General features: G+C 40.3%; 1 protein-coding gene and 1 long non-coding RNA gene across 3 annotated transcripts in view; one reads left to right on the plus strand and one right to left on the minus strand.

The window, feature by feature from the left end:
- Window positions 1-24,282, plus strand: part of bsna (bassoon presynaptic cytomatrix protein a) — a 164,889-nt gene extending 140,607 nt beyond the window's left edge. For both annotated transcript variants that reach the window (XM_056385849.1, XM_056385850.1), the window contains 7 exons: window positions 1,214-1,548; window positions 4,730-4,823; window positions 6,933-7,064; window positions 7,414-7,469; window positions 9,394-9,536; window positions 10,445-10,538; window positions 17,414-24,282. In XM_056385849.1, the coding sequence (XP_056241824.1) occupies window positions 1,214-1,548; window positions 4,730-4,823; window positions 6,933-7,064; window positions 7,414-7,454 (602 nt within the window). In that variant the 3' untranslated portion in view covers window positions 7,455-7,469; window positions 9,394-9,536; window positions 10,445-10,538; window positions 17,414-24,282. The remainder of the gene's footprint in view (window positions 1-1,213; window positions 1,549-4,729; window positions 4,824-6,932; window positions 7,065-7,413; window positions 7,470-9,393; window positions 9,537-10,444; window positions 10,539-17,413) is intronic.
- On the minus strand, window positions 6,456-9,373 carry LOC130175395 (uncharacterized). Its single transcript, XR_008828733.1, has 2 exons — window positions 8,910-9,373; window positions 6,456-7,054 (listed from the first exon to the last, which is right to left on the minus strand). It is a non-coding gene; the product is annotated as an uncharacterized LOC130175395 (long non-coding RNA).
- Window positions 24,283-24,860: the final 578 nt, after the last annotated feature.

The raw sequence follows: 24,860 nt of genomic DNA on the forward strand, positions 1-24,860 counted from the left end.
TGGCAATATTGGAAATTGGATGAACAAATGAAAATTGCTATTACAATATATATATATATATATATATATATATATATATACACATCACAATGTCATCTGGGCCTTTGGAAAACATTGAAGAAGAAGTAAAAGACACATCATCCAAAAATCATTTGCTCCTTCAACTCTATGACTACAACAATATTCGACCTCTTTCAGATTCTGCCCAGTGTAGGCGGACTGGCGCCTCTCCAGACTGTGGAGTGGAGCCAAAATCTCCTCATTTAAAACAAATTATATGTCTGTGACCTGACAAGTAACGGGCATATTTCTAATTTACATTTTTGTCCCTTTGATTCAGAACTTTCTCTTCTAATGTTGCTCATTTATTCAAGTACTTTTATCCCAGAGAAGTTTCTTTTTATTTCATTATGATCCAGTGTCACCACAAGTCACCATGAACATATTGAATGACTGAAGTGACAGTTCTATCCCACAGATGTAAACTAAGTCTCCGAATCTAAACTATGTTAGACCCTCAGTTTATTACTGGAGCAATAATAAGTTGTGATCTGTGGATAAGGTCCCTGTGCATTTCTTCTTTATGTCTGAGGCAGAAATATTTCATATCCCTTGTTGTTCAAACTGAGTTTGATGCTCTTTTACTATCAACTGTCCCCTCAGGGATCAGCAGTTTTTAATTAACTATATCAAGAGTAATTTTTAGAGGGAAATGTTTTCTCCCAGGGCAACGCTGTGGCTGTGAACTCATTAAGTCACTGGTTTGATCTTTGCTCACGACATTTGTTGCGTGTTATTCTCTCTTTCATTCTTGCTTCTCCTGTCAATTGCTATTGTATAGAATCTAATAAGAACCGAAATTATACTAATGTCTAATAATAATAAGAAAATCTTACCCTACAATAAAAACCACAGTTCCCTAATCAGTGGATTGGAGTTTTAATTTTACAGAAGCAGAACCTTCTCAGAGGCAGACGTACTCAGGCGGCAGAAATAATCTGATTGGATAAATTAGACCTCATTGACTGGATCTTATCAGTCAGGGTTCTGCTGATATTCTATTTAGTTTTATAGTATCTGCGTTAAAATATGATGGTTGAATTTTTGTCCTTTCTTTTACCTTTTTCTAGATAAGATGAGACAATTTTGAAATAATGAGTGCAAACGTTTCATTAAATAAAAAAAAAACTCTGCCTTCTTTTCCTCCATTAAGGCTCCTCCAGGTCTGGCAGCAGCTCTGCCCGGGCTCAGGGTCCAGCTGGTGGGCCTACAGGCTCGGGGCGACAGGGCGGTCCAGGTTCCCAGACAGATGGGGGTCCAGGACAGAGGGCGCAGCTCCAACAACAAGCCCAGACGTCAGCGGCCAGGCCAGGGCAGCCCGGTGCCGCGGCGACCACCGGCCCTCAGCAGCAGACCCCAACCCAGGGTCAAGGCATGGGCATGGGCATGGGGCAGGGCCAGGCCAAGCCGGGGCAGCTGGGACCAGCAGGGGGACCCATGGGGCAGGCCAGGCAGACAGGTCCAGCAGGAACCACACCAGTCACCATGGTGAGTACAGAGATGGAGGGTGGGCTGTGTAAAGAAACAGAACATCTGGATGTTGACAGAATTAACAGCTGTTGTATCTTTTTGACGTAATAAAGACTTCTGGCGGCGTGCTGAGTAGTCGCGGTTGCTACTGCTCTGTTGCTAATCCTGAAATTAATAGTATTTAAACAATTCAAATCTACGTGAGAGTGTTGCAGTTTAAAAGTACAGCTGTACTACAAGTGAATATGCCGAGAAAAGGAGTCAAGGACAAAGTTAATACGACTTAATGAAGAACTTGTTAATGAAGAAAATGTGTCGGGATCTGACTTCGAGGACACAGGTGCTGCAGGCCCAGCAGAAGTGGGTCACATCACCCCTGAAAACATGGAAAACACCTCCAGCATGGACATCATGACAGCTAAAGTCATTCAAACAAGACTTCCATACTGAAATGGATGGCGTACTTGCAGCAATTAACAACATTCAATCTGACATTTGAGGTGATAAAACGACATATGATCATGATACAAAGGATGAGGTTATATTTTAAGTTTGGATGACAATAAAAACACACAGCTGCCAGCACAGTTATCCATATCCACATCTATATCCTCCCCTGTTACTGATGTTGACCTGAAGACCTGATGTGCCACAGATGATGTAGATGTAGTTGTAGTTTCCTCTCTACGGAGGCCCAGAGAAGCTTTTTCATTTCAGTTATTGTTGTGAAAACATGACTTTCTAGTCTTGACAGCAGAAGCTTGTTTACTTCTCTTTTACTATCATGTGATCTTGATGTACCAAACCTAGTTTTCAGCCAGTTTCCACCCTCATCCTCTCGTGCCCCTCCACGCTCACAGACATAAGAGCCGGCCCGTCTCCTCCCAGTTCATTTGGTTTGTTGAAATTCTGCCGTGCCTCTGTTGGCAGGCCTTATCTAACACTGTGATTAGCACAGAGGCAGCTGATAGCTCAACAGAGCTGATTCACTGTCTGCTAGACACTCAGAGAAATTGGCACTCAAAATGTCTCCCTGCGAAAATCTATTCCACCCTGCATTTACTCCATAATCATAAATCCATGTAAATCCATTTGCTATTGAAGTCTAAAAATCTGGTTATAACATTTAACCTGAAAATTCATATAGTTCAGTGATTCCCTTCCTGGATTCATTCTGTCTCTGTTGCCAATGAAGTTCACAAAGCCACTGTCACCACGTCAATTATGAATGTCCCACAATTATTCACAATAACATGCTTTCACTGCTGAAAGGCATTCATGATTTTCATACTGCTGCATTGTCGTGCTATCAGTGGGAAAGCAAATTGAAATAATTCATATGGTCTGATATCAAATTATGCAGAAATTTGTCTTTCTAAAAGCTCTGCTGTGGAATGGCTCTGACAGGAAGCTATAAACAGTAAATAGAATTTGTCACATGATTATTATTCAGGCTGCAAACTCATTCACTTACACCACTGTGTTAGGTCCATTGTGTAATTAAAAGCATTGATTAAGTTGCTGTAAATAATGAAATGCTGCGCGACGCATTGTAATGCATCGGCCCTGTTTTCTGCATCTGAACTACAGTCAGTGGGAAGCAAACACAGAACATTATACATGGCATCAGTCCAGCGTCTGTCAAGTCAAGTTTATTTAGAGCAGGAGTGACACAAAGAGTTCTACAGGAAACAGAAAACACAAAGTAAGAAAAGGGTCGTATTTCCTGTGTGCAGATGCTTCTGACTGTTACACTGATGGCTATCAGGACAGGCCTGGTCTGCATCTGTCCTGAAGCTGCAGCAGCAGCAGACGCTGTAGTTTAGACTTTAGATGTTGAGAGAAAGAAACACAGCAACACAAGAAAACAGCTCACAATGACTCAGCACACACAACATTTCCAAACCAGTCCGCTCAGACAGAGAGATGAGGTGAGGCAGTAAACGTTTGCTGGGTTAAAACAGAACATGAAATCACCTCTTCTAATGGCGAGTAAGTGTTTGCAGATAAAAAAACTATTGAATAATACAAGCATTTGTACATGAAAGTTCAAAATTACCTTAAAATCAACTGAACTTAACTGAGGCTCCACCCACTAGCTTTTTATTCCTTCACGCCGGCGACAGTCATTTTCAGGTCGTCCGTCCGTCTCATTGTCATGGATACAATATCTCAGCAACGTCTTGACGGAACGTCTTCAAATATTGTCACAAACATTCACTTGGACTTAAAGATGAACTGATTAGATTTTGGTGGTCAAAGGTCAAAGGTCAAGGTCAGTGTGACCTCACTCAGGAATTATGACAGAATTTTACAGAAATGGTTGATATTTTATCTGACTCTGGATAAACAGGGATGTGACCTGGATCTATTCTGAGTAGAGGAGGGATACCACTGCGAGGAGGTGATTCTAGTTTCCCGAGCTTTTAACTAAATCTGATGGTCTTCATCAGAGGATCGTTTGTTCAGTCGTCATTGAAAGGCAGCAGTTAAGGCTAGTGCACACAAATGAAGTTAATGCATGTTTTCACACAGATGTCAGGCTGAAATGTTGGCTTATATGTTTTGTCCTTACATTTAAATATATATTTAAACAGATGTTCAGCTCCTCGTGTCGTGAGTTTGAATCCTGTTTTTTTTTTGACAAATCAGTTCATCGTGAACGTCACAGTCTTTTGATTAACTGGCTATATTTAGCTCTGTTAAAATGGTCACCAACTATTCTCGGCCTACACACACTAAACAAAAAAATCAAATTTGATCGACCGTTTCTTTATTGTAAATCGTGTTGGGACCTCCAGCAGCCGCTCCTCGAGGCTGATCGTCCTCAAATTGACAGTCGACTTTGTTGACGTTGCTGAAACTCGTCATTCAGTCAGTCGTCATTTATATCATCCGGTGCGCTGTCACAACACAACACAAAAGACGAGCGTCTTTCTGTCGTCCTCCGTCTGTCTCTCCATCTCTTATCTCTGTTTTCTTTCTCTTCCTCTGTCTTTATCTCTCGTGAAGCCACAGCTCTCTCGCTCCCGTCCGTCACCGGCTCTGTGAACGCATGAGAGCCATTTCTCCCCCAGTGTCTTCAACTGCCACTGTTTTACAGCGAGGGGAGGGTAAATGCTGAGATGTTTGTGTTTCGAAATGATGAGCTTTATAAGACTTTTTACACTCCTGCTGTTTCCTCTCTCTTTCTCTTCAGGCCAAGATCGACACGCCTCCGGCAACAGCTATTGGAGCAAAGGCGGCGCCCGTCATGGCCTCAAAAGCCGCCCAGCCCCCACTCACAGGCATAGGTACAGTATTCACACACACACACACACACACACACACACACAGTCTCCCACCACTCCCACGTCGCAGCGCATTGTGTCTGTGTTATGTAACCAATGTGTGCTGTCTCATCTAATCTGAGATTAATCTGCAGATAATCCCACAGTGGAAAACACAGGAGGAGGTTTCACTTAATGGCACCCGATCAGCTGAGTGTGCCAAGTCTCTACGTAGAGAGTTGGTCAGTTCGTTAATGTGGTATTTAGTCATTTAGTTAATCTGTAGAGCAGGTGGGCAGGCGGCTGGTCTGTAGGTAGGTTGGTAAGTGTGAATTCATTTTAACTGGTTGCAGCTGCTCAGCAGTGTTCTCACTTCACGAGAGCCACAGCTCAAAGTTCACTTCACAAAGGTTAAAATGAACTGCAGCGACTGAATCCATCCATCCATCCATCCTCAGCCTCAAATCACTGCCACTTCTCAAACTACATGAACTACTGTCTCTACTATAGAGAGATGACTTTAAAACGATAATAAAAACCAGAGTTTCTGTTTCATGTGTCTGCTGTGAGTTTGTCTCAGGTGGAGGAACTGTGTGGCTGCTGGTTCGTGGTCTGACTCTTTCTTAATTATTTTCTTGTGATCATCATTCACTCACAGACATTTCTAAAACCTGGTCGAAAGCTTCAGCTGGATGTTTCTGTTTATTCAGATTTTTTCCTGTTGGAATCTGTAATGATTTGATCATAAAACTCCCTGAAATGTTCATCAGCTGTTTGTACTGCCAGCACTGGACGCCGCACCAGACACTCACCTGGTGCTGTAAACCCTTGCGTGCAACTATCAAACCAAAACACAGTTGTTCTTCTTCTTCTGGCGTTTTTTTTGGCAGTTGGCAAACAGCTTTTTGGTTCACTTCCGCCACCTTCTGGTATGTGAGTATAATTAGTTGCAAACATCCGCTCAGTTCATCGTTCACCAAAAAATGAGCGTGTGCAATGAACGGCACCACATGCACAACACTGCCACTCAGATATTTGTGTTGATATTTGCTGGATTCTTGCTTGATACTAAACTAAATCCCTCTCAGCCTCGGAGCATTTGGAGCCGTTTGAATATGGCAATTAAGGAGATTGTGTTTGGCAACATTTTGTCAACCGAACAATTAACTGAGAAAGTAATTGTTAGATGATTTGATAATGAAAATAATCGTTAGTCTCCATGACCTTTAACAAAGTGCTTTTTGTTTTAGTTGCTTTGCTGTTCTGTATTCACCATGAGGTGTGTTGTTGGAGCTTCAGCTGGAGGAGCCCAAAACATTTTGAAATGAATGTTTCTGCACTAAAACTTATATTTAATAAGAAGTCATGAGTGCTGACAGCGTGCGGAATACTTTTTATAGGTACTTTTCATTGAGTTTGAGCAAACAACAACATATAATACCCCCACCCCAGACAGCCATATAGCACACACACACAACAAAAGAGAGAGAGAAAATAAAATGAAGAAATTGATTAATTAAAATGTATTAATAAAAAATAAAATAATAAATAAAATAAAATATTTAATAAATACTGACAATACTTGAGATTGAATAACGGTAATAAGGCAAAAATAATTTATGAAAGAGAAAAAAATGTACATGAAAATATGCGTGCTGAATTTTAGTTTTTATAATTTTATTAATAATTTTTTTTAAACATTGACATTGAATTGCAGTATTGTCCAATTTCAATTATGTTTTTGGCCAGTGAGATGCACATGACTGAAGGTTACAGCAGCACATCTGTGCAGACAATCTAAACACAGGAAGTCTACGTGGATCTAAACAGAGACGTAGTGAGTAAACAGGGGAACCGGCCAGAGGGAAGAGGCTGAATCTGTAGCTGCACAGGGATGGAAAAATCCAACGGGGGAAACTATTGCAGCTGAAGGATGAGACATTTTAGTGCTGCCTACACTGTTTCATTTAGAAGTGCTTTTTGGAACCTGCAATGAAAACACACAACAGCACTTAACACGAACAACGTCATGATAGAAAAAGAAAAAAATATGTCCATTGTCAGATGCCATTTACTGAGTCCTCATCTCCTCTGGATCCTTCTGTTTTTTCCTCCCTCCTTTTTCCTGTCCAGGCTCCAAGGCTGCTCCTAGGCCAGGAGGTATTGGCAGTGCAGCAGCAGGTCAGCCTGGCATGGAGGGAGACAGCATCATGTCCAAGATCCTGCCTGGAGCAGCTGCTGAGCAGGCCGGCAAACTGGGAGAAGGTACAACAAACAAATCACAAACAGCGCACTTTAAACTGGCCGTAAAGACGGACGTCAGCAACTATTACTGTTAATCATCACCATGTTACTGCTGTAGTAATTGTTGGAGAGAGACACTTCTTGAATTGGATGCTTACTATTACTTGCCCTGAATAATAACCCATTGACAAATTACCAGAGAGACAAGTCAACTACACATCAACTCAACTGAAAAATGATAAGCCTTCATCCTGTATTGTATTGCATGTAGCAGCGAGTAAAAATGAAACAACCTCATGTTATCTTGATGAAGCATTCACCTTCCTGTTAACGTCTCTTTAACCTCTTTTTGTTCTTTTCTTTCCTCCAGCCATCACCGGTTTCGGCAAGAAGTTCACCTCCTTCTTCTGAGGTGCTTAGATTAAGGTATGTGTTCCTCCTCTGTTCCTTTCTCCAGTTCATCTCAAGACGTCATGTTTAAAGAGTCCGCAGTGAAAACAGAGTGAGGAACTGGAAGGTGATTTATTGTACAGGAAAGGTCGTAGCTGAGGTTCTCGCACCTAAAACCGCTGTGCTCCTCAGAGGAAACAAAGCAATCAGGAATATTTTTGGTCAATTGCGAAGAGAAGCTGGAAACATTTGGTCTTTACTCCAGTGAACGAGAGCATCTCAAACATTATGTATAAAAATAAATCTGAGATGCTGCTGGTTGAAAGTCTACCGGGATGTTGACAGATAGCTGCAGTGTGGCGTGTGTTGACTCTTGTTGGCAGCAGAGAGTGGGCGCTGAGAGTGGTTTACTCAGAGCAGGCAGCGTGTTCATAAAGCTGTGTGTCTGTGTGTTTTCTTCTCTGTCTCTGTTTCTTTTTGTTTCTCCGGCTGCTTTGCATGTGCAGGGTAAAAATTCGACACTGACAAGTCTAGCGTACTCCTACTACTACGGCACACAGTCTGCCTCGAACAGGAAGTGTGTTCACACAGTTATCACAGCGGTGGCTGACGAGGGCAAAATGCTTCCATTAGGAGAAACGATGCAGATTCAAAAACACATACGAAAATACAAAACAAATACAAGATCGGAAACAAGCTGCAGGAAGACGAAACAAAAACATGAACAACAAACACGCTGCAAATACAGAAACGATGCAACAACGAAAACACACAAACCTCCAAAACAAATGGATCAGAAAAAACGCTGCAGATCCAGACAACACCACGTCAGAGCTGCAGGCCTCTAGGGGGAGCTCTAAGTGAAACTCCCATAGACTGTATATAAACTAACGCTAACGCTTGCTACGTTATCTATTGCAATTTTACAATATTGTACAAACTACGACCAAATACAAAGAAGAATACGAACCTTTTTATGTCGCCTATTCTTTCTTTCCTCATACTCTGTCGTTTGGTCAAAGGTCAAAGGTCAGGTCGTAGGTCTGGCCTCTCAGGTCGAAAACTCATGCTCAAGGTGTTCCACTTAGAGCTCCCCTTAGAGGCCTGGAGCACTTCAAGCATTTGTTTATTATTTTTCGTATTTTCTGCATCTGCATCGTTTCTGAATGTGCAGCTCGTTTCTCCTGATGAAAGTGTTTTGGGCCGTTGCAGCACATTTGACCTTGTCAGCCACCGTACATTACAACTGTGTAAGGGTGTCAAGCTGAGGGAACATACAATTTAATGTACACACCGCCACAGCCTGAACATCCTGAAATTTTGTGGTAATCCATTCAATAGTTGTTGAGACATTTGAGTATCAACCTGATGGTGAAGAAAAGTCTTAGGATTCATTATTTAAACACTATAATATCTGGAACAAATGTCATGTCAGTGAATCCAATAGTTGTCAAGTTATCTGTGTAAAAACCAAACCTGCTGGTGGCGCTAGAGGGCGAGTCTCAGCTGTTAGGATTCACCTCTTCTCTCGGGATCTCGAGTGTCTGCACAAACTTTCATGGCAGTCCATCTAAAAGTTGTTGAGGACCAAAGCAGTGGACCGTCCGACAGAGAGACATCGCCGTCCCTGGAGCGACGCCGCTAGCACGGCTAAAAATAAACACAGACAGGGACAGACGGGCGCTGCACAGCCACACACCTTGAATATTTCATTACTGGACCTCTGCATCGAAAGAAATCGCTCGACAATATGAGAAAATATTCATTAACACAGCTCTGAAAATGTTCAAGTGCCATACTATTGTAATGGCCTCAGGAATAATGTGCTCAACGATAAATGTGTCTAATCATGTCATGATGATGTTATATTTCACTATAAATGGGCCTGAGTCTGTCCTCTTTAATGTGACATAAAATAAAGAAATATATTAACCGGCTGAATGTGTCCATGCTTTTTCAGGACTATGTAAATGTCACCTGATGAAGTCATGAGGCCTCGTACCAGAAAAACCTGTGAAGTTCCCCCAGCTTTTGTTTTACTAAGAGAGAGAGAGAGGAAGGAGAGAGGGGAGGGGGGGACTGAGAGGAGAGCTGAGCATACTGGTGAGTTTCTGAATCATCAATGAACCGGAAAACTGTCGATCTATATTTAATCTAATTTATTCAGATTTCTATTCTCATTTATTTTGTATTTGTGTTTGTTTACTGTCTGTTGCTGTTTTATTTCTTTTACTGTGTTTTGTAAGGTGTCATTGAGTGCATTGAAAGAAACCTATAAATAAAATGTTATTATTATTATTATTATTATTATCATTATTATCATTATTATTATTATCGTCAATCTTAGTAGATGATTTCATCTTCTCCTAGTTTCAGTGCAGTATCTGTGGAAGGTCAACAGTCTGTAGTTTTTCATCCAGCAGCTTTGTTGTTATAATAATTATAGTTATCATATTGATGATAAATCAAATGTATCATCATTATTATTATTATTATAAGTAGTAAAATCAGCTGCTGCAGTGGTTAAACTGCAAGTTTGGTTGCAACAGAAACTTTTGACTTATATGAGAGTTGCATTGTCAATATGATACTACATCCACTAAATCTGGGTCTAATTAGCTTGAACGACGGACCTCAGCTGACATCAGGCCTCCGTGTTTGTTTAGTTTCTGTATCATTAAGCTTCAAGTCAGATGAATCAGAGCTTTTAGAAAAATCCATTTGTCCAATTTCCTAGTTGTGATTTCTTAGAAACTCTGATCTTTACATGAGTGCAGCAGAAGATCCCAGAGACTAAACTAACGGTGTGTTGTACTGACCTTCATCAACTCGTTAATTTAAACATTCTGCAAATTGTCTAACAAAATAATAGTGAGGATATCCATATAACTTTATGCAGTGCTCTGCGACTGAAAACACTCAGAGGAGTCTGTGTCTGGGCCAGTAATGTCCAGCCGTGTCTCAGAGGCTGGATGTTTTCATTGTCTAAAATGCTGCTGCTTCTCTTGCAGCCGACAAGGACTGGGATCCTCCAGATACTTCATGTCTCAGGCCTGAGCACACACTGACAGAGAGAACACGCTGCTCTCTCTGACAGGCCAGACAGTAAGTTACCTTTAAATCTGCCTAATTGATCCCATCACGATCTCTTTCACCTACTTACAAAACCACGCTGTGAAGCTTTCCCATCCAGATCATATGGTACAAATCTGGTTTGTGGATCGCGTTCGTCTGCCGTGATTTTATTCGACACGTATGTCTGTGTGTCAGTGTCCAGTTTAACAGTTTCACCATTAATGTCAGAAATGTTCAAATTCATCACAAACAAACTTTTAGAAAAATTCAACTTTTAATAAGATAATAAATGTTTTATTGAATTGAGTTTTATCATGCTAATGCACAACTTGCCACCAGAATCAGGTCAAGTGGTTAAATTGATTAACATAGTACATTCCACAAAACATCATGTTAAATTCTGACATCTCTTACATCACAGCATTTTGACAAAACAACAGAAGAGAGCAAAGAGAATGAAAAAGTTCATGAACTGAACTTCTCTGTGAATTCGAGGCCAAACAAACACAAATTACAGGTGAAAGTTTGGAACATTTTGAGAACAGACACTTCTGTCAATGCCTGGGATTGAAAAGCACATACAATGTAGGATTTTGAATTTACTGTATTGGATTTAATCAGGAAACAAACCTGCCGCATGTTTCTAGATGATTTCAAATTTTTACATTCCTATAGGTTCAAGAAATGTGGATTATAGGATTATTTTATAGGATTAGATGCATTTTTATCGGGGTAATCATATGACAGTCCTTTTGGTTCTTATTGTCCCATGGGATATATTCAGATCCTATAGGAGTTAGTCCTGTATAAATATTATAGGACATATCCTATAGGATTATATATTGTTTTTTATCCTAAAATCAAATAGATTTTTTTTATTGGAATTTTCTTTTGGCTGCTGCATCATTAGAGCCTCTCTGCGATTTAGAGGATTTATTTATTGTTGTAGCAAAAGTATCAGTGTTTCACATGATTGGTTTTAAATTTTATTTATCTGTAATTAAAGAATTGATCGGCAGGCCGGATGTACAATATTGACTACTGGTGACTTCATATAATACTTAGTCTGGGTGACTAGGAGAAGTTAAGCCCACAGTCTGGTGTATCTTCAGATCATGTGATATTTAGCAGCAGCTGGACTTGCAGGATGACTCAGTATATTTTATCTTTAAATGAAGAACTCAACTCTAAAAACCTAAAAAGAAAAAGAAAATAACTTCATACATCATAGAATTAATCTTACCTCGCCCTGTGAGCACTACAGCGCAATTTTAATTTACTCATCACTCGGGGACATGAGTACATCTGTAATTCTCCATCTCCATATCTCCATTTGTGTCATGTGGAGACGAGCTGCCCGAGGCCAGAGTCAGCGCTGCCTCTGTGTTTTTGCAGCTGTCGTTTTGTGGCCTGCTCCTGAAAATCACTGGCATCTGGGCTGTGTGAGTTTAAAAGCCCGCAGTCAGCTGGTCCACAAACTAATCACCAAAAGTCTGTTTTGTTCCAAGAGCAACAGCAGCAGTTTATAAACCGCAGCCTGATTTTTAACTTGTTAGAGTAAATTGACAATGAAGCATCGAACTCCAAATAGGATCAGATTCAGGCTTGTGGCTCATTTTGTCTCTTGAAAATAAAGCGCTGCTCAGAAATGAAACTAAACGGACTTCAGTGCTCGTCTTTATTCATCATTCAGTGTGAGTCTAACAGAGGGAGATGTTCACAGCGCCTGATTTGCTTCCTTTTTTTTTGCACATGACATGATGACATTTAAAATCTAAAAATGTTCACTGTGTATTTTTTTGTTTCATCTCTCCTCACGTTGATAACAACATCACAGGAAGTCAGAGGATTATTTCTGAGATGTGACAAAGACCTTAAGACTTTGAAACCTAAATATAAAGCAGTGAGAGAAACAATTCAAAGTGTAAATGTAGAAAAAGCTGTTTTGTGATTATATAACACAAAACAGAAAATGCAGGAGCAGGAGGAGTGTGTTTGTTTGAAGCTATTAATAAAAACTCTGAAATACAAACTGCCAAAGTTTAGTTAGCATCACAGTTTTATCTTTAGCAAATCACTTTTCTTTTATTATACTGAAGATGTTTAACACGTCAGGAGGGAGTTCTTTGCATTTTGCTGGAGACCAGAGTTCACATCCTGCGTCCCACATGTCACATGTTAAATCACAAAAAGCACTCGGCTCATATTAGTGACATGCTGCTGGTTAAAGACTGAAAAGTTCAAATCAAGACCCTGAACTTTCCCTGATATTAAAAACCCTCTGATGAAAACCCACTGTTTCACCTCGTTAACGTCCACATGATATTTTTATATAACACAGACACATGATGATGAAATAATCATCAACACCATGACTCAGTGTTTCCACCTTGACCTGCAGTGAACCAATCACAGTCTCATAAACAGATTCAGGGTTTCATACGTCACAAACCTCAGGAACCAATCCTGTCAGCCTATGGGGACGGGGGGCGGGGCTAAATACACCTGAAACCTCATCAGTACAGAGAGAGAGAGAGTTAGCATTAGCACAACTGCTAACACTGTGTCATACACTGTCAGTTACAAGCTAACAAACAACATAAACAAATAAAAGATGCTAACTAGCTTACGGTTCTGACGAGATGCTAGCTAGCTAACTTTTCTGAAAAGATGCTAACTAGCTTACGGTTCTGACGAGATGCTAGCTAGCTAACTTTTCTGAAAAGATGCTAACTAGCTAACGGTTCTGACCCGTCTGCTAGTCTCTGGTTCTGGTCTCAGACTCCTCCTCTGAGTCTGGATCTGACTGAGTCTCTCTGATGTTTCCTCCTCTCACCATCTTGATGCTCTCTGCTCTTTCACCTGTCCACCTGGAGCCGGCAGGTGGTGGGCGGGGCTCAAGGCCTGATCCAGATTTCTCAACCAGGAAGTGAGAGGAGATGAAAACCATGTTAAACTAAATGTGAATCACAGCAGAGGATTTTTACAGAGTTTAAAACACGTCTGGAGGAATTTTAATCTTAAAGAAGCTTTGTATAATTGTCATTTTAAGGACTGAACCGTGATATCAGGCTCTGAAACGGGGGAGATGTGTGTTTTCTGAGCTGGGGCTGTAGAAATAGAAGCAAAAAACACCAGGAAAATCTGTTACATGCCTTTTTCTTTCCTCATTTGATGTCCGGTCTTTAGCCTTGGTGCAGTGGCTTTTTAAGCTTTTCAGCACCATGTGGGGGGATGAGCAGACGTAGATGCTGCAGCTGTACTTTAGAGTGTGCAGAGTGTTGCATATGTGCCATAAAAGACAATGTACTGAGCCTGAACTGTGTGTGTGTGTGTGTGTGTGTGTGTGTGTGTGCGTGTGTGTGCGTGTGTGCGTGTGTGTGTCTGCGCCTGTGTGCGTGTGTGTGTGCGCATGTAGGTGTGTGTGTGCTGTGCAACCATGCGCTGACAAACTGCCTCATGTGACTGCTGCAGAGAGAACGCTCTTTCTCTCCTCCCACACTCTCCTCCTGCTGTCAGACATCACTGATTTCTCTTTTCTTCTTCTTCTTCTTCTTCTTCTTCTCTCGCTTTCTCACGTTCGTTCTGTCTTTCCTCGCATCAAACATCTCGCCGAGACTCCTCTTTTTTCCCTCTATAACTTGAACCACCTCCCCCTTTCTCTGTCATTTCTACCTTCACTCCCCTGAAACAAATGTCTTTCTCTCTCAACTTCAAACAACACAAACCCATATGTGACAGTTAAACATCTCATTCCAAAGCCAGGAATTAGTAAGTAGACGCAGAAAACTACATTAAAACTGGAACTGTAAACCGTGAGAAACAAACCCAAAGTACACAAGTGTCCATATACCTTTCACCATATTGTGTTTTTCCCACTTCCTCCCTCCTTACCCACCTCTCCTTTCTCTGTCCAGTGAGTCAGCTGGTGTGTGTGCATGTGTCCGAGCTAATATTCATACATCTCATCTCTTGTGTGTGTGTGTGTGTGTGTGTGTGTGTGTGTGTGTGTGTGTGTGTGTGTGTGTGTGTGTGTGTGTGTGCGTACTCGCCGCTTTGTGGAGGCCAGTGTTCACTGGAACAGATGAAGTCTGGTGCTGGGTGACATGTAAATATGCAGCATGTTTAGAGCAGATAATGTGGGTCAGGCGCAGCGGGGAAAGAAAACCAGAAGGCAGTGATTCTAAAAAGATGCATATATCCATCTGGGAAACAGACTCCCAAAGCTTCAAAAGTCTGATATGTTATTTGGCACACAATGAATAAACAGTGTATTTGATCATCTCCCAGGCAACAATTCATCATTAAAAATTATCAAATAGGTCATGTATGTGTGTTTAGCAAGAGTTTTTACAGGTATCAAGTCCAGCCACTTCCCCATGTATTCCAGTACTTTATTCCAGTTTACTCTCTAGTAGAGAAACCCTGTCTTCGAAAGCGGAACAGTCAACACAAGCCATCGTTACAACAAGCGAGGTAGCGTTAGCTGTGTGGGATGAAAGGCTAGTGCGATAGGCTAAGCTAGGCTAAGGTAAGAAAAACAAGCAACCAACTAAACAGAGAGAATGCTTTTTGAAATCCTGTTTAAAATCCCAGGTGAGCTGAATCTAACTCCCAGTGAAGTTAGCAGACAGTGACAATTAATCAATCAATAGTAGAATCAGAGATTTCGAAAATAAAGAGTACGGAGAGTCAGGAAATATAGAGCAGAGAGCTTTTATCGATCTCACAGAAATGTTTTTGCGACACAGGAAGCAGCCGAGCAGGAGATTTCCTCAATTGTTGGGTCTCTGTAAATAATATTATAAAGAGAAGGTCTAGACTTGCTCTATTTGGAAAGTGCCTTGAGATAACTTAAGTTGTGAATTGGCGTCATGCAAATAAACATCGACTTGACTCGTATGTAAAAAATGTTTCCATTTCTGTCTGACATCAACTAAATCATTGTTGAACAAATACTAAGGCAAAGAGGAGTGAACACTACTAGTTGGCCTCTCAAAGTGCAACATCATACTATACTTCACCAGTATTATTTAACATGCGTCCTTCCCATTATGTTGAAAGATGCTGCGTCAGCACATGGCGACATGGTGACGATGTTAGAAATATCTGGAGTCTCGTTCTCCTGCTGTCTGGTTCCAGCTGGTTGATGCTGGAAATAAAAAAATTGAAGAAAAAAAGAAAGAAAACAAACATTTGCTGAAGCACTGTTTATTTTTGGATCCATTTTGTTAATTGAATTTTATACATTGACCAGATGCTGACTCACAAAGACATGCTTGATGAAAGACAGATACCAGCATGCTGTGGGCGTTCAGACGCAAACCAGTGACTCTGACGCTGATTTTATTTAGAAACAGAAAAAACATTTAGATTTAACAAGGTTTTTATACAGGATATAATTCAGTTATGTAATTATTTTAGAACAAATGTTACAAATACTGGTACAAACTAAATTAATTAAAACAGATCAGTGCAGATACAAGGTGTTGTCATCCCCATTTCTAACTCAGGGAATATTAAAGGACAGCATTGTTTTCTTTTGCCAGTACCTGATTTAAATGTGTTCCACCTTTATTGCATGGAGCAGAAGTCCAATGCCTTTGACTTACTAATGGAAAATATCTATGAGCTGGAGGACTGAGAGTCTTCATATTTACTGTATAGCAGCTTTGCATTTCTTAGGCTTACACTCCATCTAGTGGCCAGATTTATATAGCAAGCCCACTCATGTGAGTTAGAGAGGCTCTAAAAACACAAGGCAGCTCTATTCTACTTTATCCTCTTATCTACCCTACCTACGATGTCTTCAGTAGTTTATTAATCAAATAGGTTTAGACACAATGCATAATCAGCTGTGAATGATTAGTGCACACAAACTGTTAAGTTCAAGCTGTTGAGCTCCTTTGTTACAATAGAGATCTTCTGTCCTACTCTATAAATTGTTGTCCTTCCATGTTGGTCGCTGTGTGCTAAACAATGTTCACTGAATTTCTCATATGTCGACCGCACAGTGAACATTGGTGCTAAACAATGTTCACTGTGGGGTCGATATATGAGAAATTCTCAAGTGTTATGACGAGATATTACAAACAAGGCGGACAACAGTTGTATAGCTGATAATAATAGATCTGGTGACATGACAACTGAATAAACTTTTCATGCAGAGATCATAGCGACAGAAACAAACTCGCAAATGTTTTTTTATCCCGTTATCTCAAGATAACAAAGCTCATTGTCCCGAGAACAAGATATTAACAGGAGAAAACTATTTTGTCTGAACCTCATACACTCAGCCGCAGTAACACTCCTCCCTAGCAACCAACCTTAGTAACTACTTAGCTGACGAGGACTCATCTGAAAATGATCTTGTATGAAAAGACACAGTGTTAGTTAGCTATTAGTTAATTATTGATTGAAATGTTCTCTGATGCTTTGATCAATGCGTCGTCCCGACATTAACAATTTACAGCACTAGAAGTTGTCTTTATTTATTTATTTAAACTCAAAGATCATTGAGGGTAAAGCCCTCAATTATAGATGAAAATATTATTCATAGATAAAAATGCAAGTTAAAAAAGGACATCAAATTAAAACAAACATATACAATTGATAATGTAATGACAAGAATCGATTAAAACAGGTACAAACAGAAGTTAAAAGGTCAGAGATTAATCTTGAACGACCAAGAGGAACCAACGAATTAATTTTTAAAGTGTTTTGTACTTTGCAGTTGCCATCTGCAAACTGGCACATCTGATCTCTGATTAACAAAATAATTATAATGAGAAAACAACAAACAAATATTTGAGATTATGACCTTTCTCTGCTTCCGTTCATATTAAATGTGTTGTGTTCAATATTTTTTACTAAATCACCTTTTTTTGTTTTTGTTTTTTTCACAGATCATTCGCAGCCAACATCTGTCTTCAGAAGGACGATCCTTGCTCATCCATCTTCTGCAGCCAAAGACTCCAAACCGAACTGCTGCGGAGCCTCTGGAACCAGCCTGTAGCAGTTCGACACATCTCCGCCGCTTAGTTATGAAAGAGCAACCGGCGGCCAAAGACTGGCTGCAGAAGTCACAGATGCTGGTTTTTATTTCCGCTGCTCTTTCTCCACGCAAGCAGAGGGATCTGTACCTACGTCACCGGAGACCTGCACAGATGCTGAGGACAAGTAGAACCAGTGGAGTCCATGTACCAACTAAGATCTCCATGTGGATTACACACCGCAGCTTCAGTGACGGGAAGCAGAGGGGTGATGCTATTCTACGCCCATACGCTGACGCCTCCACCGTTTATTTGAGAGCTGCTTTTTCCCGCTAGAGGCAAAAAGAAAAGAAGCTTTACCACAGGCATGGTGACATGCTAGGATCCTTGGTTTCACAGTCCTGTGCTCAAACTAGGAATAACAGCAACAAACCAGCCTCTCTCCTCCTTTCTATCTCTTCTCGAAATAAATAAAATAAAATTTAAAAAAAATAAAAAGAGTGGGGAAAATGGAATAAAACTCGCTCAAGTCCTGCAGGTTTTTCTGGTACTAAAGACCTCTTGTTACATCACCTGTCGAGAAGGAAACCGAGTAATGGAAATGTCACAACGAACGAATAGGACCACGACAACGATGTAGCCGCCACGGGGAACGAGCGCGTCGGCGTCCGTCTCTCTCTCCACGGTTTGCTCTGTTTCTATCTACATTCCAGATTGGAACTGTTAAAACCTTTTGCTCCCCCACTTCCTCACCTCTCTGCGTTTCTTGAATGCTTCTTTCTTTCTAAACCCCCCTCCTCCCAACAATCCTCAACTTGCCATGTCTTTAAAGAAGTGTATAGTGGATTTAAAAAAAAAAAAAAAAAAAAGTAGGAATTTGGAATGCATGGAACTTTATATCCAAGACCTTACACTGTTCATCATTACTTAACAGAGGCCATAAAGACACTGGGAAACAAATCTAAGCTAGACGACGTGAATAATAACAAAGGAGAGAGATTACTGAAACAACACAGGAATATGGCCATGGGAATAAGAGGAGCCTTTTGTTTTTCTTTGTTTGGGTTTTTTTTGTTTTTTGCTTTCTTTTGTTGTTTTTTCGGATTGGTGTTGGGAGTGAAGCCGTATGTGGTCGGCTTGTTTTTCAGCCATTACAAAGCCATTAAAACAACATTTACCTGCAGTGCTCGTGGCGGTGGGGTTTCTCCCAACTGCATTTGGCCCTCAGATATTTCTCATGTTGTAGGTGATTTTCATTTGTTGTCTTCTCTTTATTCTTTTGAATTCAATTTTGTTATTCGCCTGTTGTTTATGTTGCGGGTTGCCAATATCGCCTTAATCATTCTTAAATGTTTTATTTTGAAGTAAAAGTGGCATATTTTTTATGACATCCTGTACACACATATTTTCATCACACCCTTTTTTTATGTAGTGATATCGGCTGGAACACTGGCCACAGTGAGATTAATTTGTATTTTTTAAATTTGTTTTTTTATAATTGTTTGTGATATTATTTTTCATTTATTTCTCTTTGGTTTAGTTTAGTTACTTCCATCCAGCCCCCTGTTGATTTTCTGACTCTTATTTATTATCAATGATTATAAAAGCAATAGAGTAAGAGGTGAGAAAGTAAAGAGCACAATCTTGTGTCATTTTAAAAGTTGGTGGAATAGAAACGTGTTGCCTCCGTCTGTCTAACTTACCACTGGTGTACCGTTCAAGTCTGACTTCAACATACCACACAACGTAAAATACTGCTGTACTAGTACATCAGAGAGCAGGAGCTCACCTGTAAACCACGAGTTGGGTACCGCCCAGATCTTCTCCACCAACCAACAGTGAGACTTTGGTGTCGTCAATCAGCCGGTGGGTGGACCAGAGTGATCGGACGCTTGTTATCAGTCAGCTGGAGCCTAATGTGAAAGCACTGCAGGGCAGCAGAGAGGCACTGAAAAGCAGACCAGTCACACATCGCGGCAGAACTGGACTCGACGTCGTCACCTGAAGGGGGTTTGGGTTTCGATGTGATTCTTCTGACCCTCCAAGATGGACATTTAATGTGGAGCCTGCAAAAAAAAGCCCCGCCGAGCTCCTTTACACATCAGTGTGTATCAGCATGTGTGTTCACTCTGTCAAATGTGCACAGCGCACGTGAAAGCACACTCGATAATGGTGTCAAAAAAAAACAACAACAACAAAAAAACAAACAGATCATGTGACTGAGGAACCAAAAATAACACACTTGGTTGTGTCACAAAGTCACTCGCCTTTTTTTAACTTTTCATTTTCTATCGTGGTGGCGTCCAGACCTGTAACCCAACCCCTGAAAACCTCTCTCTCAGACTGTCAGTTGTCATGGAAACTTCTCAGGTCAGTGTTCTCCCTGCTGATGCTCCTGCAGTGCATTGTGGGATTTGCGGTTCAGTACTCAAAACGTACTCTGTCGGGCCAAACATTGCGAGGCCTTCAAGCAAAACCAACGAACCAACCAACTTCTGCTGTATATTGTCTGTGTGAACGCTCGCTGGGAACCTTCGCATGCCGCCCGGCGCAGAAAACCTCAAAGTCACCTCTATATTGTTCAGTTCCTAATGTTTGTATGTATGTGTGTGGGGGTTCTGTATGCGTGTATTTAACGACCATCATTCAATGTGGAAAAAGAAAAAGGAAAAAAAAGACAAAACACGAGTTCGAACACAACAAATATGGTGGGCAGAAGAGGCGACCTCTCATCTCCAGTCGTTCTATGCAATCAATCATATTTGGAAAAACAGAAGCACGAGGAGGAAAAAGGGAAGTGAAACACAAACAGGGAAAAAGTCACACAAATCACTGTTTATTATCACAGCTGAGTTACTCAGATGTCGGGAGTGCTTCGTTTTGTTTCCTCGTAGATCAACATAAGGAGATTCTGTGAATTTGTTTGTGTGTAATATAGGTCACCTGTAAGTTAGGAAATAATAGGAGAGGTTAACTTGGCATGTTCAGCGTCCCCTCTCCTTTTAAAGTGGGTGTGCCTGCAGCCAAATGATCTCTGACTAGAGGTGTGTTCATGACAGCTGGGAAATCAGAGCTTTGGAGCCTCAGAGCTGAATTGACGAATGAGGAGACGATGCTGCGTCACTTTGTTTTCAACTGGAATGAAGCAGAAATTCTTCACGATGCAAACATTAGAAAAAAAATTTATAAATTAAGATAAAATAGTTTCACTCACCTTGAAAATGATCCGTTTGAATAGAAACTTTCACAAAAGATGTGACACAAAGTGCAACAGCACTGTCTGCTGTTCTTAACACCTGTGTTTGAGAGGTCTCGACAAGATCCCAGTCGTCATGAACACATCCAAACAGCTGTCAGCCATCTTGTTTTGTTTGCTTCAGCTGCACTCACGGAAAAGTTGTTCAAAGAATTATATAGAGAAAAATATAGATATATGAATATAGAATATATATTAAAAACTCATTTTAATATATTATATAACCCTAACATGGTTGGTGTCTGCTCAGGGGTGAAGAAGGAAAGCTCCCCATTTTTTTCTTTTTTCTTGTTGTTTTTGTTTGTTTTTGATGACCACAGCTCAAAACTGATGCTAATTAGCTCCATGAATGTGTACTTGTTGTTTTTTTGCATAGAAAGAAGCGAATACAAATATACACATACACATATATAAAACAATACACAACTTATAGATTATACTGCTGCTAGTGAAGCTCTATTCAAGGCATTCCTAAAGTGAATTAACTGGAGTGAGTTTGAGTTTAAAGGTGCACTGCCACGACACGCTAACAGATATTAAGAGATTCATAAGCTAATTACACTGTGGAAAGTCAAATTTCTGTACCTCATAAAAACAAAAACACTTTTCTTCAAACTCACCATCTGTCCTTTTTGCCTTTGGTAGCAGCAGCACGTTACGACAAAGGAATTATAAAGAAGCTATTTATGAAATTCAGATTTAAAAAGTGGTTTATGCAGAATGGAAAATCCTGTACAACTCCTACACTTTATCAGAGCGCAGCCTATCATGTCACTGGAAATGTGTAAGAGGTTCGTATATATTTTTTTGTGAAACATGTATCAGATGATTTTATCTATGTAAGAATTTATTTTTATCATACTGAGAGGGGATAAGAAAAAGATGGCTGGGTTTTAAGAAGAAAGATTTAAGTTTGAAATCTATAGTATGAAGTGAGAAATTATGTTTATACAGATGTTATCTATTACTGGGTTTATTCACAGCCCCAATTATCAGATTGTTAAAAATCAGAATTTGAAAAACTTTTTTCATTGAAGTTATGTTTTTAAGTCAGAGAAAATATGTCATCATGTTTATTTTAGCTCAAAAACTCAAATCGACAGATGTTCTAACTGTGTGACGGAGGAAAGGCTAATGTACTATCGAGTGATTGGTTGCTTCTAAAATCCCCAAACTTTTAAAAATCTACTTCCATCATTTTCCCGCAATCTTATTTATGTAGACGACTTCAGGTCATTAGAGTGTTTGACCTTTTCATTTAGAGTAAGAGTCTGATTGTTTGGATCTGGTCGTTCCTCTTCAGTCTGTTCAGCTGCACGTCAACAAACATCACCTCCCAGGTTCACTGCCACCAGATCACCGACTTCAAAATTAAGACGTCGTCAAAGTGGAACAAAAGATATGAGAGAGTTTAAAGTTACCCAAATAAAGACCAACTTCCTCTACTGTAAGTCGTATGTTCCGGGGAGTTTGTAACAAATATAATGTTTAATAAAAAAAATGTTCCTCAATCACTTTTGCCTCAGGAAAGCACACACTAACTGCAGCATCCCAACGGAGATGTTCAAAAGACAATAGAAAATAATGGCTGGATTCACGCAGGCGCAATGAATCAGGTTTTCAACACTTTCCATCACAGGTGAGACCTTCCCATGGCTGCTGTTAATGACACAGCCAGGAACATAAATAACAAGATCTGTGTCACAACGTGTTAAAAATGTCACATTTGTCGCTCCAGTGTGAATCCAACCGCCGAAGGTGACTTAAATATGCATAGCAGCAAGGGCTTTTATTCTACAATACTGGTCACTGAAGAAAGCCATCTTGTTAACTGCCCTCTAGCCAGTTGTGGTCTCTGTCTATACTCTGCATGGTGTCTGTCTATATCCAGGAACGCAATGGACTTCAGGTCAGACCACAGCAATCACCAGTGGGCACAATCACCAAGCCGCAGTCTGGATTCTCTGAGGTGTTTGACGTTCGCAATGTGGACGAGAATAAAAGATCAAACTTCCAAATCAAGATATTAACAAAAAGTTTTCTTTAAGCCCCCACCCCCCCACACAACAAAAAACTGAGTGAAAAAGATCAGGACCTGAAATTCACACACGTTCTTTAAAAGGACTTTTGTTTATTAGTTTGCAATAAAACACAAAGGGTCAGATTTACAGACATGAAGCCGACGGACGAGCTTCCACCAGATCGCTGTCTTTGAATCTGACATCAAGACTCTCAGCAATAAGGATGCATTCATGCACAGTCAGACAATCCGCTATTTGACCCTTTGTGGCTCTGATCTGGAAACAGAATTAGGTATTTGACTCACAGCTGTGAGGACTCTCGTCTGACTGTTCAGCCATCAAAAGGACAATTGACAAACTCTTTTGGCGCTAATTTGTCGACTTTATTTAAACGCAGCTTAGAATGCTTTTGGGAAACCCAGACTGTGAGTGTGTGTGTGAGTGTGTGTGAGTGTGTGTTTGTTCGTTCGTTCTCAACCAAAAGATAGCATCCAGTGCTTGTACAGTACATAGTGTAATAACTGTCACCACTGCTCTTGCTGTCTGTCGTACAGACAGTCGACGTGTAGCAGGACCGGAGAGAGATTTTCAAACTGAAGAAGATATATATACAGATATACATATATAAATATATAAAAAGTGAGTGTTTCATAGGTGAGAGGTTGTAAAAAGAGCAAGAAACTAAAACCATGAGAGAAAAGCTACCAAGGCCATCTTTCACTGTAAAACCATCAGGGAGCGTTTATTCATCTTACGCCTGTAATGAATCATAAAAGTAGAATTACAAGTGCATGACCTGGACACCTCCCCCCCAGCCATCCCTGAACCGTCTGAACCTCTTCGACCTCCCTCCTCACAGGCTGCCATCTTTTTTCCAGTGTAAATACCAGACAAGAACCGACCAGAGTCTGCTTTGAACAAACAAACAAACAACAACAACAACAACTACATGTAAATGCCATGAGGGTCACATGTTCTGTGCGACATGTGAACCTCGAACATGCTAACATACCACAACCAACACTCACAGACAAACACACACACATGCACACGGGCATGAGAGAGGCCTTTGCACACTACACGCCGACACGAGCTGGAGCGTATGCAAGCCTGACCCTCCCTGCCCATACCTGTGCTCTTTGTGTATTAAAAACAATAAAAACCTACATAACAAACAAAAGCAGTTGTTGATTTGAATAATAAATTACAAAAATTGCATTGTGTACGTATGTGGCTGGCTCGTGCAGACTGTTTAAAACTCATTAAAAAAAAAGTATTCGGATATAAAAAAAACAAAATAAAAAAAACAAAAACATATCGGTCTGTGTAGAGTTTCTATACATGTTGTGTTTGTAAAATGAGATGACATCAAAAACAAAAAAGGGAAAAATATTCTGGCTTCCATGTAATTTTTGGGGTGGACAGATCATTTTACGGGGAGATGAAGAGAGAGAGAGAGGGGGGGGGAGAATAAATTGGGCAATAGTGATGTGTAAAAAAATAAATAGATAAAATAACCCAACTGTATGATGAAAAGAAGGTGAAAATAAAACAGAGAAAAAGGTCGAGAGCCTAAAAACGACTACAAAGTGTTCCATTCACTGTTGTAAGTGCAATGAGCTAAATTTCCTGTTTCCCCATTGTAAAACCTTGTGTATGTTTCCGTGTGTTTCTCCTGTAAATGGGTGTAGTAGACCTGGTGCATCATGCCATGTAATGTGATGAATGACAAATTATGACCTTACAATACATTTCAATCAGGAAAAATAAATAAAAGACAAATACATAAAAACAAACCTGATGTGTGTGTGCTCTTATTTTGGGGATCCCCTGACTTTTCCTCCAATGCCAACATGAGTTTTACATCATGAGAGGAAGTGATATATCTCCTTACATCTGATCTCATTTGATCCATATCTCCTGGTTCATTCATCATATAATTTACTGCCCTCTTGTGGCGGCAGCAGGTTATTGTCTCTGAAAGCTGGCTTGACTTCCAGATATTGTTTAGTGTGAGGTCAGTCTTAATTGAGCTCATAGATGACTGCCTAATTTTAAGACAAAAAAATTAGACACCTTACCC

The sequence above is a fragment of the Seriola aureovittata genome, chromosome 9, assembly GCF_021018895.1.
Source record: "Seriola aureovittata isolate HTS-2021-v1 ecotype China chromosome 9, ASM2101889v1, whole genome shotgun sequence".
Lineage (NCBI taxonomy): Eukaryota > Metazoa > Chordata > Actinopteri > Carangiformes > Carangidae > Seriola > Seriola aureovittata.